Consider the following 14,961-nt stretch of genomic DNA (forward strand, 5'->3'; position numbering starts at 1 on the left):
GTGGCATGTGGGATCTTCCCGGACCAGGGCTCGAACCCGTGTTCCCTGCATTGGCAGGCGGATTCCTAACCACTTTGCCAACAGGGAAGTCCCTTAAGAATTAACTTTAAAAGACAGTTTTCCAGAAATCTGAGGCTTGTGCTTATTTATGTATATATTAAGCCTACATTTGGAGCCAACTGTGTGTCTTCCTTTGAAAGATAAAGCTCACTTCCAAATACCATGCAGTGAAAGTCACTGATCCATGACTATTTTGATATAATGCAGTTTGAAAATTGAGGACGGCTGCTGTCTCTTTTATGGGAAACTCTACTATTTTTAATCCCAGAATTTCCTTGGGCCCTTTTTTTCTTAAATTATTTATTTATTTGTTTGTTTGTTTGTTTATTTATGGCTGCATCAGGTCTTAGTTGTGGCTCATGGGATCTTTTGTTGCACTGTGCGGACTCCTCTCTAGTTGTGGCATGTGGGCTTCTCTCTAGTTGTGGCATGTGGGCTCAGCTGTTGTGGCGTTCGGGCTTAGTTGCCCTGCGGCATGTGGGATCTTAGTTCCCTGACCAGGGATTGAACCTGAGTCCCCTGCATTGGAAGGCAGATTCTTAACCAGTGGACCACCAGGGAAGTCCCCCTTAGGCCCTTATTGTCCCTGTTCTTTTGAGAACCTTGTAAATATGGAGTCAACTAAAACCTTTAGTTTGGATTCCTAGGCTTGAGTTTAGACAAAGTAAACTGAATTAAATTGTTATAGAAAGTTAACTGTTGGGAAAAAAAAACGAGAATAAAAAAGATCCATTTCTTTAAGCATTGCTGAACACTGGAGGATTATAAGATGGACCAGAAGAAGAACAGCAAACTGGAACATCAAAATTTTCTAGCTATAAAGCTTAATCTAAGACAAGAGAACCACACAAGTGACCTTCTATTTTCCTACAAATCAGGAGGATTATAGTCCCAAGATCCACCAACATATACAGAGAAAGCAATTCTATTGATAGATATTCCTTGAGAAGGGAAACACAACAAAATGTTTCTTTAAAAGAAGTACTTTAAGAATGACCACTAACACCTGAAACATTGTAAGTCAACTATACTTCAAATTAAGAAAAAGAAGAGGGGCTTCCCTGGTGGCGCAGTGGTTGAGAGTCCGCCTGCCGATGCAGGGGACACGGGTTCGTGCCCCGGTCTGGGAGGATCCCACGTGCCGCGGAGCGGCTGGGCCCGTGAGCCATGGCTGTTGAGCCTGCGCGTCCGGAGCCTGTGCTCCACAACGGGAGAGGCCACAACGGTGAGAGGCCCGCATACCGCGAAAAAAATAAAATAAATAAATAAATTTTAAAAAAACAGTAAAAAAAAGAAAAAGAAGAATGACTGCTAACTGCGTGACCTTTAGGCAAGCCCCGGGCGCATTTTACTTTGTCTATAAACAAGGATGCCAAACTAGACAACCTCTAATCTCTGCTGTAGCTCTAATGTTCTATGAAAGAGAAAATAATTTCAGTATGTTCCCTGAAGATTTGCAGGGAGAAATAATTTAGTTCACCATGACTCTATTTTAGTTCCTATTAATTATTTGATGATTTTTTAAAATAAAAGCTCACAACTCAGTCACCTTCTAGTAAGTCAGTTCTTTTACCAAACCAAAGAACCAGGCTCCAAACAACTCCCAAAAGATGTCTTATTAATCTTGTTTCAGAATATTGAGGACAAAGGTAAAAAGTTGAGTAATTCTTCCAGCTCATTTGTGCTTTCAGTTCTCAAGCCATTCTGATTTTATTTTTCATACAAACAGCTCATGCAGCTCAATGTCAAAAAACAACCCAATCAAAAAATGGGCAGAAGATCTAAATAGACATTTCTCCAAACAAGACATACAGATAGCCAAAAAGCACATGAAAATATGTTCAACATGGCTAACTACTAGAGAAATGCAAATCAAAACTACAATGAGGTATCACCTCACACTGGTCAGAATGGCCATCATCAGAAAGTCTACAAACAATAACTGCTGAAGAGGGTGTGGAGAAAAGGGAATCCTCCTACACTGTTGGTGGGAATGTAAATTGATACAACCAGTATGGAGAACAATATGGAGGTTCCTTAAAAACTAAAAATAGAAATACCATATGATCTAGCAATCCCACTCCTAGGCATAATCTGGAGAAAACAATAATTCAAAAAGATACATGCACCCCAATGTTCATTGAAGCACTATTTACAATAGCCAAGACATGAGAGCAACCTAAATGTCCATCGACAGAGGAATGGATAAAGAAGGTGTGATACATATATAGTGGAATATTACTCAGCCATAAAAAAGAAGGAAATAATGCCATTTGCAGCAAGATGGATGGACCTAGAGATAATCATACTAAGTGAAGTCAGACAGAGAAAGACAAATATCATATGTCACTTATATGTGGAATCTAAAAAAATGATACAAATGAGCTTATTTACAAAACAGAAACAGACTCACAGGCTTAGAAAACAAACTTATGGTTACCAAAGAGGAAAGTTGGGGGGAGATAAACTGGGAGTTTCGGATTAACATATACACACTACTGTTGATACATATAAAGTAAATGATCAACGGAGACCTACTGTATAGCACAGGGAACTCTACTCAGTATTCTGTGGTGACCTATATGGGAAAAGAATTTGAAAAAGAATGGATATATGTATATGTATAACTGGATCACTTTGCTGTACACCTGAAACAAGCACAATGTTGTGAGTAAACTATACTCCAATATAAAATAAAAGTTAAATTTTTAAAAAATTGGCACACATTTCAGCATTATTCCTTTGGACCTGAGGTAGAAAGAATTGAAATTGTAATTCTTGGGCTCTGACATACTGTTATTATTGATCCATACATGGCTCTCTTCTATTTATTTTCTTAGTTTTTATAACATAATAAACACTTGTGTACCACCTAACACAAAAGCAAGGATCTCAACATTAAACTATGTCCAACCATGTAATTTTAAAGTCTCTGCAATCTTAAATGTAGTTTTATTACTATTAGAATTTTTTAAGCACTGAATTTTTGATTTCCTAATGAAAATATAGGTAGTCCCAATTCTTATGATGAAAGATGTTCCCAAAAAATTCCATATAAATAAATTTTACATAGATTGAATATGCACTGTTAGAGTAGATGGGCTTTAAAGTCGGACTTTGAAACTTGTGGCCTCAGACAAATTAATTACCCTGAACCCCGTTTCATAATCAGTAAAAGTGGGAGAATAGCTATCTTGAGTTTGGTAAGGAATAAAGTACTCTGTGAGATATCCCCTGTTTTACTCTTTTAATGCCTTGCTTGTCTGTCTGAACATTTTCATCATGTGCTTGGATGCTTTGCTTCCCCACTAGATGGCACTAATTAGTTGGTAAATTCAATGCTTACTGGCCATGCTAACCCATCTGAATCTATTGATATAAGAGGAAAAATACTCCTGGTAAAAACTACGGAAAGTGTTATAAACTTGATTGTAGGTAAAATGAGAAAGTATTGCCTATACTATGAAAAAAATCACATTCAGTGTACGACATAAAAACAATAAAAATTAAATAAACATATTAAAGAGCAGCTTAATGGTCAGAAAATATAAAGCTAATATGGCTTAAATTACAGTATATTAGGAGTTTGCATTTTGTTCCAAGTGCAGTAGAAAGCCATTGATGAATTTTAAACAAAGAAGTGTTAGGATGTCATTTATGTTTTTAAAAGATCATTCTGACACTTCTGTTTTTCAAAGACACCACTAAAGAGATTGAAAAGAGAAGCCATAAAGTTGAAAATAATTACAACACATAAACAAGCAAATGACTCATCTAGAATATATTAAGAATTTTTACAAATCAATAAGAAAAAGTCAACAACAATAGGAAAATTGATAGAACACTTGAACAGTCACTTCACAAAGGGAATTCCATATGGCCAACAAACACAGAAAGGTACTCAACTTCATTAGTAGTCAGGGAAAAGCAAATTATCAATAAAATCACATGTAAGAAACCATTACACATCCATATGATGGGCAAAAATGTGTAATGCCAGGGTTGACAAGGATGTTCACAACAGCAGCTGTGGGAGAGTAAGTTCATACAGCCACTTTGGAAATATAAAGTCGAAGGTAACATATCCTGGAGCTGGGATTTCCATTCCTCAGTAAATATCCTGGAGAAAACCTGTGTACCAGTGTAAGAGTAACTTTTATACAAGAGCATTCTTAGTTAAGAATGCTTAACTACCAAAAATGGGAAAAAACACAAACGTTCCTTGAGAGTGGATAACCAATCCATTCTATGAAATTAGATGTTGCCATAAGACATCAAAAATGGAAGCACTGGGCTTCCCTGGTGGCGCAGTGGTTGAGAGTCCGCCTGCCAATGCAGGGGACACGGGTTCGTGCCCCGGTTCGGGAAGATCCCACATGCCGCGGAGCGGCTGGGCCCATGAGCCACGGCCGCTGAGCCTGCGCGTCCGGAGCCTGTGCTCCTCAACGGGAGAGGCCACAGCAGTGAGAGGCCCGCGTACTGCAAAAAAACAAACAAAAACAAAAACAATGGAAGCACTATACTATAGCCACATGTAACAAGAAAGGATGTGTCTTAAAAAACGATGTTCAGCAAACAAAGATAGAAAAAACGTGTATGGTACAATTGCATTTAGATAAATTTCAGAAACAGGCAAAATAAAATTATATTGTTTAGGAATGGATACTTGAGTTATTAAACTATGAAGGTGAATAAGAAAATACATTAGAATGGTGGTGACCTCTGATGTCAGTTATATCTCAATTTTTTAAAAAACGTCTCTGGCCGGAGAGGCGAGGCTGTTGGCGTGAGGGCTGTGTTCTCTCTCTCAGCCAGGATGGTGGTTACTTGCTTTATATTTATTCATCCAGCTGTACGTTATTTCGTGTACTTTTATGCATACGTTTTACTTTAACAATAAAACGTTTAAAAAATACACACACACACACACACACACACACACACACACACACACACACACACACACACACACACACACACACACACACACACACACACACACACACACACACACTCCTATGCTGAAAGTGGAGTATGCGTGGGTAAGAATGGAAGCAGAGAAACTAATGTAGGTGAGAGATACTAGAAGTAGGCTTGGACCAGGACCATGGTGGGAGCAGAGATGGAGGGAAACAGATCCAGGAAGCAGGTCTAACGGGACTTGCTAACAGATTGTTTCCTCTTTTTCTTTGTGATAGTTCACAAACCAGAAAAAGTTACGTGGACAGAAGCCGCTGGAACCATTCGGGATGGAGTACGAGTCTATACAGCTCTGCATTATCTTTCTCATCTCTCTCCTGGAAAGTCAGTGCTGATAATGGACGGAGCAAGTGTAGGTGCTAATGGTTTTGTTAAGAAACAGACCAAAATACAAATAAACTTAGGGAATTGAGAAATGGGCCATCCATTTGCTAATATAATTTGTTGCCAGTTAGCTTATTCACTGATACATTTACCAAACTCCCATTTTCTAAAATAAGCAGCTTTTTATCAAGGAGATAAAAGTTAGCATTACTGTGTTTAGTTTCTTAGTACTTTGAATCTGCTAGTACTTTAAAAAAGCAGACAAGCCATTTTTATTCATGTCTGTTACACAAAGCCTGAAATAGCTCATAGTCTTTGAAGCCAGACCCCAGGACTCCCTGCCAATTTTGTATCATATCCCTCATACTTACACTTACGTGATTAAGGTGTTGCATTTATAGATAGATCACACAAGATAAAAACTGTGCTAATTTAAACATTACATACATCTTCAAAATATAGTTCAAGATACTAAAAGAGATTACATAAGATATAATTATAATCTAAACATGTCACAAAACTTGGGGTGGTTTTATAGTTTTATTTTCTAACTGGCTGTTGATGAAAATGCTTTTTCCCCTGCTTTTCATTGAAAAAAAGGCATAACTGTCTTCAGCATTGGCTTCATCCTTATGTCCTACATCAGGATAGTAGTGTTTCCCTGAACTTACTCCACAGGTCAGCAAAAGGATGGAACTTTTGAAGCTGAGGTTGCTGGACTTGCATATGTATTGATATTATATATCAATTGATATTATATAATCAGCTTAGTACATTATGCTGGCATAATGGCCCATTTTTCTCATTCCAAGGCCGTGTTCTGAATTCGGCCTCTGTCCTTGAAATTGTGTGCTGCTTGCAGTCAGACTGGCTGAGAGCCTGTGGCACACGTAGCTTTTCCACCACCCCTCTTGAGCAAGAGTGTGTCAAGTGTTTCCACTTCTAAACTTATCCGTATTGTTTTCTTTTTCTATCAGACAGCATTTTTAAATATACTGAAGTAGCACTAAACTATTACAGTTTATTAAACCTATAAAATGAATTAGATACGGCCTCTGCCCTATAGCTATAACACCGCCGTGTATTTGTTTCCACACAGGCACTTGGAACAATAGCCATTCAGTTAGCACACCATCGAGGAGCCAAAGTGATTTCAACAGTGTGCAGCCTTGAAGACAAGCAGTGTCTTGAAAGATGTAGGCCTTCTATAGGTGGGTAATAGTACTCAACACAGACTTTTTAAAACATAAACTTTTGAAGAGATATCACCTTAAAAACTGCACTTGTAAAACAAACTGCAAAATGCCAAATGCATGTCATTTAAAAAATGCACTTAGTATCTGTGCTAAGTCCAAGTTTACATAAGTTATAGTTTAAATTTTAATGATTTGTTTCTTAAACCTACATTTTTCAGTGTTTTTTCTTCTTTGCCTCATTGTTACCAACTCGCCCAAGTTTGAATTAGGTGAACTTTGACACAGTTGAGAAACACCTGATGCCTCTTTGGTTTTAGTCAATAAATCAATATATTTTTGCATCACTTTTTATGTTTCTCAGCCTCTTTTACCCAGTGATATACCTCTAAAGTTGTCTGTTTCCTGTGATACACTAGGAAGGGAGATGAGCCACTTAACACAGAAACCCAGGTCAGGTATAGTTTAGGATAAATAGGACATGGTCGAGGCTGGGGAGCCCTTGAAAAGATTGAACGTATACGAATAGCGATGAATGTGGAAAGGAGAAAGAAAATAGAGATTGAAAAAATGAAAAAGAAGAGAAGAAAGATAGGAATGGAATTTTACAGACTGGAGTTAACTGAATTAATGTGGGAGTTTAACAGATGAAGAGAAAAGAAGATGAGCAGAGTGTAAGTGAAGGAAGGAAAGTAAGGTTCATTGAGTGTTAATATGGATGATAGTTCCTTAAATCCTCAACAACCCTGTGTCAGCTAACTGGGAAACAGCATCTCAGAATTTAGCTTGTCCAACGATGTACCACTAGATGTACCACTAGGCCCGGAATGGAATTCGAACCCAAGCCTGCCTAATAGTAAAGCCTGTGTTATTTCCATAGTTATGTTATGCTTCTGGCAGAGATAACCAAGAAATGGAAGGAAGGTTAAAACGGGCTGGAGAAAGGAGGAAAATAAGAAAAAAAGGAAGAAGAGAGATTGCAAATGGAAGGGGTGGGTAGCATGAATAGTGTTGTTGAAGAGAGCGGTTTCCCCTTGGCTAACCCCTGCCCTTCTTAGGTGCTTCAGCCCCCTTTCCCTCGAGTCCCCCCACCCTCACCTCCATCCCCCGAGACTTCAGTCACTACTGGACTACACCTCCAATCTGAGAATCTCTGAGAGGAATTCTCTTTACTGAGAAGGTGTTAAAAGATACAAAAATGAAATAGAAACGTGTCTTCGTTTGCCAATTCAAATTGAGATTTTTTTTTAGTTCTCTCACTGGCTTGTTCTATTAATACATTAAAGCAACCAGTTAAAATTAGTTTAATTTTTACTAACCCTGCTTAAAATAATCCTGGGTTTTTTTTCACCTTCGGGATTTTTTTTTGTTTTGGAGGGCGAAGTCGGGAGATGCGGGTGTGGGCTGGGATTTCTATGACTGAGAAAGGTTAAAACGGCCTCTAACAGAGAAGTACCAAATCAGATAAATATATCTTTGTACTTTTTAGCTCTAAGCTCTATTAAATCTGAACATACTTAAGAAATTGCTTAATCTTTCAGTCCACATCTTCATATATATGTACCTCTGTGGTTTAGAGATTCTCAGTTCTGGCAAAATATCCTTTAGCTGTAAAGAACAGTCCTCTATGTCAACAGACCAACGTTGGGACACATTATCCACAAAATGCTCATATTTTTATTTTATTGAATATACCAGTTCCTTCATTTAAATTGATCCTTGGCAATACTGGTTAGATGAGAAAAAGTATAATTTGATTCGGTAATTGCTTCAACCATTTAATTCATTTCAGAGAAGAAATATTTATTTGCTTTTCTTTCTCTTCTTCTCTGAGTTGTGTTGATCACATACAGATTGCCTGACTTCCTGTCCTTTACAGCCCGAGTGATCGATGTGTCCAATGGGAAAGCCCAGGTTGCTGAAAGCTGTTTAGAAGAAACAGGTGGCCTTGGAGTAGATATTGTCCTAGATGCTGGAGGTGGGTACTTTACTAAATCAGTAGTCTCTGTAGTTTTTTTATTGTGATGGGTGAATTCCTGGGAAAAAAATACATAACCAGGAAATAATTATTTATAGATGATTAAATTGATGTTTAGGGTTTTTTTATTTTTGAACTTTTCTATTTAAATTGGCACTTCTTCATTTTATTCCCATTGTAAGCACTGTCTGGAAGAGAGAACATGCTTGCCTTTTAAAGTGTAGGCATTGGACTCCAAGTATCTCTACAAGAAATCTGCAGACATGATCTCCTCAGTGGTTCCTAGATTAGTTCAGGTCTCAGCCAGTTGCTTAATTAGTCAGTTCTGCTATGTATGGCTGCCCTCTATTGGATGGTAGACTTCAGCAGTCCCTGTTTGCAAAGTTTGCACAGAATTTTGTTGCATTTTCACCTTGCTTGAACTTTTGTAGTTTAACCAATATCTACTTAACACCTAATCTTTACACTCTTAGGTAGTGCCATCACACCTAAAGAACAGGTTTCACAAGCCTGCAGAGGGATTCTGTTTATACTTTGTTAGAATTTATCTTCTATCCTAAGAATCGTAATGAATACAGCTATGACCATATGTATCCCTTTTTAGCCAGTATTTTCAAGACTCGAAATTAACTCAGAAAAATCTTTCAGTGGAAGTGAATGTATACTTCATTAACTTTTCCAATAGACATTTCAATAATTATGTCAAAATATGACTGTCTTTTTTTTTTTGGCTGCATTGGGTCTTTGTTGCTGCACGCAGCTTTTTCTAGTTGCAGCAAGCCGGGGCTGCTCTTGATTGCAGTGCGCGGGCTTCTCTTGTTACGGAGCACGGTCTCTAAGCGCGCGGGCTTCAGTAGTTGTGGCACGGGGGCTCAGTAGTTGTGGCTCGTGGGCTCTAGAGCGCAGGCTCAGTAGTTGTGGCGCACGGGCTTAGTTGCTCCGCGGCATGTGGGATCTTCCCGGACCAGGGCTCAAACCTGTGTCCCCTGAATTGTCAGGTGGATTCTTAACCACTGTGCCACCAGGGAAGTCCCCGTATGACTATCTTGAATCTGAGTTCCTTACTCAGAAGTCAACTTTTCCCAAAGTATTAAGCTATCAATGTTATGATTGAAACTATCAGACTTAGTATGTGCTATGTTATCTTGCCTGATTTTCAAATTAAAATAGCCTTTTTATCTTTAGTTATATCACTTATAATTAAATCTAAAGTAAAGTGTATGACCAGTTTTAATGCAAAACATACATTTTAAGTGTCTGAATACAAAATGCTTCCTTGTTACTACATTAAAAAGTAAAGAGAACTAGTTTGAAGAATAAATTTTTATCAGATTACTATAAAATACATTTTCTCTCTCTCTCTCCCTCTCTCGCTTTAAACAATTCCTTTGTAAGTGAGATTATATAGTAAAGAGGATGAACCAGCTGTAAAATTACAACTACTACCACATAAACATGATATCATCACCCTTCTTGGTGTTGGAGGCCACTGGGTAACGACAGAAGAAAACCTGCAGGTATTATCAGAGACAATAAAACATTACGGATACACCAAAAGGATGCAATTAACAAAGAATAATGCCTAAGTCTTTTAGCAAGGTGTGGCTAAATTTGTATAAATTCTGAATTATATCCTATTTTTAAAGAAATGTAGCTTTTTTTTTTTTTACTTTTAGCTGTTGGCCAAATGTTTTTAACTTTTAGCTGTTGGCCAAATGTTGAAATATTTAAATGAACTCCTCATTTAAATATGTTAAATGAACTCCTCTGCAGAGGAGTTCATTTAACTTTTTTTTTTTTTTTTTTTTTTTTTTTTTGTGGTATGCGGGCCTCTCACTGCTGTGGCCTCCCCCGTTGCGGAGCACAGGCTCCGGACTCGCAGGCTCCGGACGCGCAGGCTCAGCGGCCATGGCTCACGGGCCCAGCCGCTCCGCGGCATATGGGATCCTCCCAGACCGGGGCACGAACCCGTATCCCCTGCATCGGCAGGCGGACTCTCAACCACTTGCGCCACCAGGGAGGCCCTCATTTAACTTTTATTTAGTGGTTTGGAAGTAGTGACTTATGAATTTTTTAATAGTGTTTCAAATAAGGTTTTTTTCCTTAGTAACAAACATTCTTGTTGACATATACTTAACAAAATATTTCTATATAAAATTATGACAATTTCCTAATTATTCAAATTAGAATTTACTGTGTGTGTGTGTGTGTGTGTGTGTGTGTGTGTGTGTGTACACATTGTCTTCCAAAGCTACATTTCTCAACAAAATTCAAGTATCTTTATCATGGTTGATATGCAAATACCATAATTCTCATGTACCAATCTTCACCAATTTTCCAACTTCCTCATGAAGATGACTGGTGAGTAGCAACGAGAAATATCTCTCTCACACACACACACACACCCCCGCACACATATACCTACTACCGCTTCATCACCTCTAGATTGGCCTATTGACCTTGCTGTTTCATCATTTTGGACAATGCATTAGAAAAGAAAACATTATAGTATACATATTATTGTTAAAGTTTGTGTGCTGATTATTTGTGATTTGGGTATTATTTAATTTGTGTGAAAGCTTTTCTGGCTGAAGATACCAATCATTCTTCTGCTATTAAACTCACAGTAACTGATCATTCTTTGTGCATTCTATCCAAGTTGGATCCTCCAGATAGCCACTGCCTTTTCCTCAAGGGAGCGACGGTGGCTTTCCTTAATGATGAAGTTTGGAATTTGTCAAATGTACAACAGGGAAAATATCTTTATATCCTTTTTTTCTACTGACTTGAGTTTCTGGCTTGAAATTTACCTTGTATTCTCATCATTAAGTTCTTTAATAATGATAATAATAATTAATAATAATAGCAGCTAACTTTCATTGAACATGCCAAACAATGTTCCCAGTGCTTTACAGGTATTAATTTATTTAAATATTAAAACAGCCCTGTGATAGTTAAGTACTACATTATCCCTATGTCACAGGTAAAGAAACTGAAGGATAGAAAGGTTAGTGCATGCCTAAGGATGTAGCTAGCAAGTGGCAGGACAGGAATCACACCCAGGCAGTCTTGCTCGTTTCTGAATGAGAAACTATAGAATACATGGAAGAGTTTGCTTCATTTTTAACCTGGCATTATGGAAATTACAGATCACTTTGACAGGCTGCATGTTTACTCCTATGGTGGTGCCATTGCGTTAAACATATAAGAATAGTTATCAAAATTAAGAGTTTGTGGGGTGTTTTTTTGTTTTTTGGGGGTGTTTTTTGGCTGCGCGGCTTGTGGGATCTTGGTTCCCCAAGCAGGGATTGAACCCGCCTCCCCTGCATTGGAAGCGCAGAGTCTTAACCACTGGACCACCAGGGAAGTCCCATGTGGGCTGTTTTTAAGAATATCAATACTAGGAAATCTTCATCAAATGAAGATGGGTTTGATTTTTTTTAATGGAAGTGATTCAGTAACAAATCTAGTGAATGAAATCGATCATTCCATTTTGGTAAAAGTAATGAAAAGTTTTCTTGAGAATATGAGAGCAGTTCCAAAAGAAAGGTCCAAACCTCTTTAGAGCAGGGTCAACTTAAGAATAAACGTTTTATTTCTAAGACGCCTGTTTTAAAGGCAGCTGTACTTGGTAAAAACTTTAACATATTGGATAAAAAATAAGTTCTCATTACTTAATAGAGTATAATTGTGCGTGAAGAAGGAGACTTGCACAACCGTATGTTTGTCTCACTGAATATCATTCTTTATTTTTATTAAACGTGCATTGTTACATATGCGTGACGTGCACAAAGGCCAGCCTCCTGTAAGAGCAATAGCAGACTTAATACAGAGCTTTCAAATAGCTGAATAATATTTAATTAGTATACTGCATATGTTGAGTTTTAAAGAGTACATTTCAAAACCAGAACGTCCCCTTAATGTAGTGAATGTATGTGTTTAATGTATTTCTGATTAAATATTTTCATATTAAATTTGGAAAATAAACTTAATTTTTAACTTTCTAAAAGAATTCTTTAAATTTCAACTTTAAATAATGACACATTCAATAACATTGTAATTATCAGGAATACCATGGGATGTTAATGACAGAGACCATGTATTAAAAGTAACATAAGGTAGTATGTTTTGAATCTTTCATGTCAGAAGGTAGCCTGGCTGCTATGCCTGCGTTACTTAATAACTTAAATCTCTCAACTGCTCCCCTTTCTCCCCACCATGAGATTTTAACCTATTTGACAAATCCATGGACCATACTGAAACGTGACATGTTCATATGAAATGTTAAATTTTCAAAAATCAGAAATATATGTTTTATATTTATATACTTACACATACTGCCGGCAATTTCATTAACACGAGTAGAAAGAGAATTTGTAGTACGTGAAAAGTGAATCGGTATTCTTTAGGTCCTTTTAAAGTAGCTTACGTTCATATTTTCTAATTTACATTTTCTAAAGTCCTGAATCAGACTTCAGTCCTCACTTGTGCACACCCCCCCCAGTTGCATCACACATGAGCCAGTTGCTGCCTGTGATTTAACATAGCAATCCCCTTCCAATTGTGTGATTATATGCCATAAATAATTCTCCTGTACGAGCAGTTATATAGACTCTCAGTTCTAACATTGTAATTGCAAGTAAATGATTAGAGTTTTAAATTTTACCCTGCTTTTTAATTCTCTTAGTGGCATATATTACACACACAGATTATTAACTTTCCTGCATACGTATTTATTAGCTGGTTTAATAAATAAATGTGCACCCAAAGTAAGAGAGATAAGTGCTAAAATTGTTTTTAACTAAAAATAACATAAGTGGCGCTAAAATGAAACCCTGACCCCATTCTGTTACCATCCATTTGGGATAACACTAGTCATTACTTACGACAGGCATTAGGCTTCTTTCATCTCTTGTCCTTAGAAGTTTAGGCTCTATTATGTCACCACCTCTCTCAAATCAGTTCCCCCATTTTCCTGTTTTAGAGGTAAACATGACAGCTTACAGAATTTCTATTAAAAAAAAAATAGGTGACCTGCCTAGTATATTCTGCTTATCAAATGGTTTTATTTACTCCTCTCTCCTTTACGTTGCCACCTTAACAGTCTTTGCAGCTACGTATCTTAAAAGATGTGATGGAGAAGTTATCTACTGGTGTTTTTAGGTATGCTAAATGACCAAATCATTGTTCTTGTTTATTTTTCTATTCTCCAGGAGATGAAATGGGCATTCCCATTTTTGTTTCAGCTTTCTCAGTACACCTCTTGCCTCCATATTTTATTATTTTGCTTAGATAAATAGCTGCTCTTTAGTATTTCTCGAAGTGTATATACACCAGTATGCATTCCCTAAGATAGACGTGATTCGTTAGTTTTCCTTACTCCATTCCATACTGTACCTCACCCTTTGCTTATCCTCATCACCCCTCCCAAAGCAACTTGAAATAACCTCCAGGCTGACAAGAAGAAAAGTACAATTTTTGTTTTCAGCTGGATCTGTTTATCAAAAAAGAGAGAATGGATAAAATAGGTATTTTTCCCCTTCAAAATTTAACTTTTTAACAGTGGAAATATTAATGGACAAATTTGATTTAAAGTAATAGAGTTGAACTATAGCAACTGTCAACTACCATGCTATGTACTCTACTCATCTTTAACTAGACATTTCTAATCATTTCATTCTTCCTCAGACCTCAGTTGGATGAACCCATTCCACTGTACGAGGCAAAAGTTACCATGGAAGTTGTTCAGAAAAATCAAGGAAGAAAGAAGCAAGTTGTTCAATTTTAATTTTGTTCTTTCTCAGACCTCAGTTGGATGAACCTATTCCAGTATTGAAGCCAGAGTTTCCTTGCACATTGCTCAGAAGGAAGATAAAAGCAAGTTTTTATGTTTTTAAGCAGGTTTTCCTGCTGAGACACGATGCTCAGAGTTATCTGAAGTATTTGAAAAGTATTTGGAAACATCGTACAGACGGGTCAAGACATTTCTAAAATTTAATATCTAAAGGGAATATTCTGAAAGCCTTTTAAATTATTGTTCCTATATGTTTGCCTCTTATAAAATTCTTTACATGAAGAAGACGGCTTTCAGCAGAAGCCACGCTACTCTGATAAAGCTGTTGGAGTCTTGCTGTGTCAAAATAACATTATTTTGTATCAACTCCATTCTCAACCCCTTCCTTCTTTAACATCCTTTGCTGTCGTAATTTAATACTTTGAATATATTTTCAAGTCTCAAAGGATCTAGCCCATTGAAAGCTAAATTTTTTTTCCAATATTCATTCACTCCAGGGTTTCCTCAGGATCGAACGGGAGCATCACGGTAACTCGTCCGTGACCACTGCAGTGTTTGTGTGGAAGGCTGCAGTGGCGATGCTTGGGAAGCGGGGCGGGAGACTGCGCTTGCGTAGCCGGCGTGCTGATTTC

General features: G+C 37.5%; 1 protein-coding gene across 3 annotated transcripts in view; it reads left to right on the forward strand.

Moving 5' to 3' along the window:
• Positions 1 to 14,748, forward strand: part of CRYZL1 (crystallin zeta like 1) — a 33,894-nt gene extending 19,146 nt beyond the window's left edge. The window contains exons 7-13 of one of the 3 annotated variants that reach the window (XM_060099745.1): positions 5,259 to 5,392; positions 6,464 to 6,575; positions 8,437 to 8,535; positions 9,931 to 10,052; positions 11,195 to 11,300; positions 13,649 to 13,698; positions 14,224 to 14,310. In XM_060099745.1, coding sequence (XP_059955728.1) covers positions 5,259 to 5,392; positions 6,464 to 6,575; positions 8,437 to 8,535; positions 9,931 to 10,052; positions 11,195 to 11,300; positions 13,649 to 13,698 — 623 coding nt within the window. In that variant the 3' untranslated portion in view covers positions 14,224 to 14,310. Of the gene's footprint in view, positions 1 to 5,258; positions 5,393 to 6,463; positions 6,576 to 8,436; positions 8,536 to 9,930; positions 10,053 to 11,194; positions 11,301 to 13,648; positions 13,699 to 14,223 lie in introns of all 3 variants that reach the window. The other 2 variants (XM_060099744.1, XM_060099746.1) reach the window with 2 other exon arrangements.
• Positions 14,749 to 14,961: the final 213 nt, after the last annotated feature.

This window comes from Mesoplodon densirostris, chromosome 5 (genome assembly GCF_025265405.1).
Source record: "Mesoplodon densirostris isolate mMesDen1 chromosome 5, mMesDen1 primary haplotype, whole genome shotgun sequence".
Classification (NCBI taxonomy): Eukaryota; Metazoa; Chordata; class Mammalia; order Artiodactyla; family Ziphiidae; genus Mesoplodon; species Mesoplodon densirostris.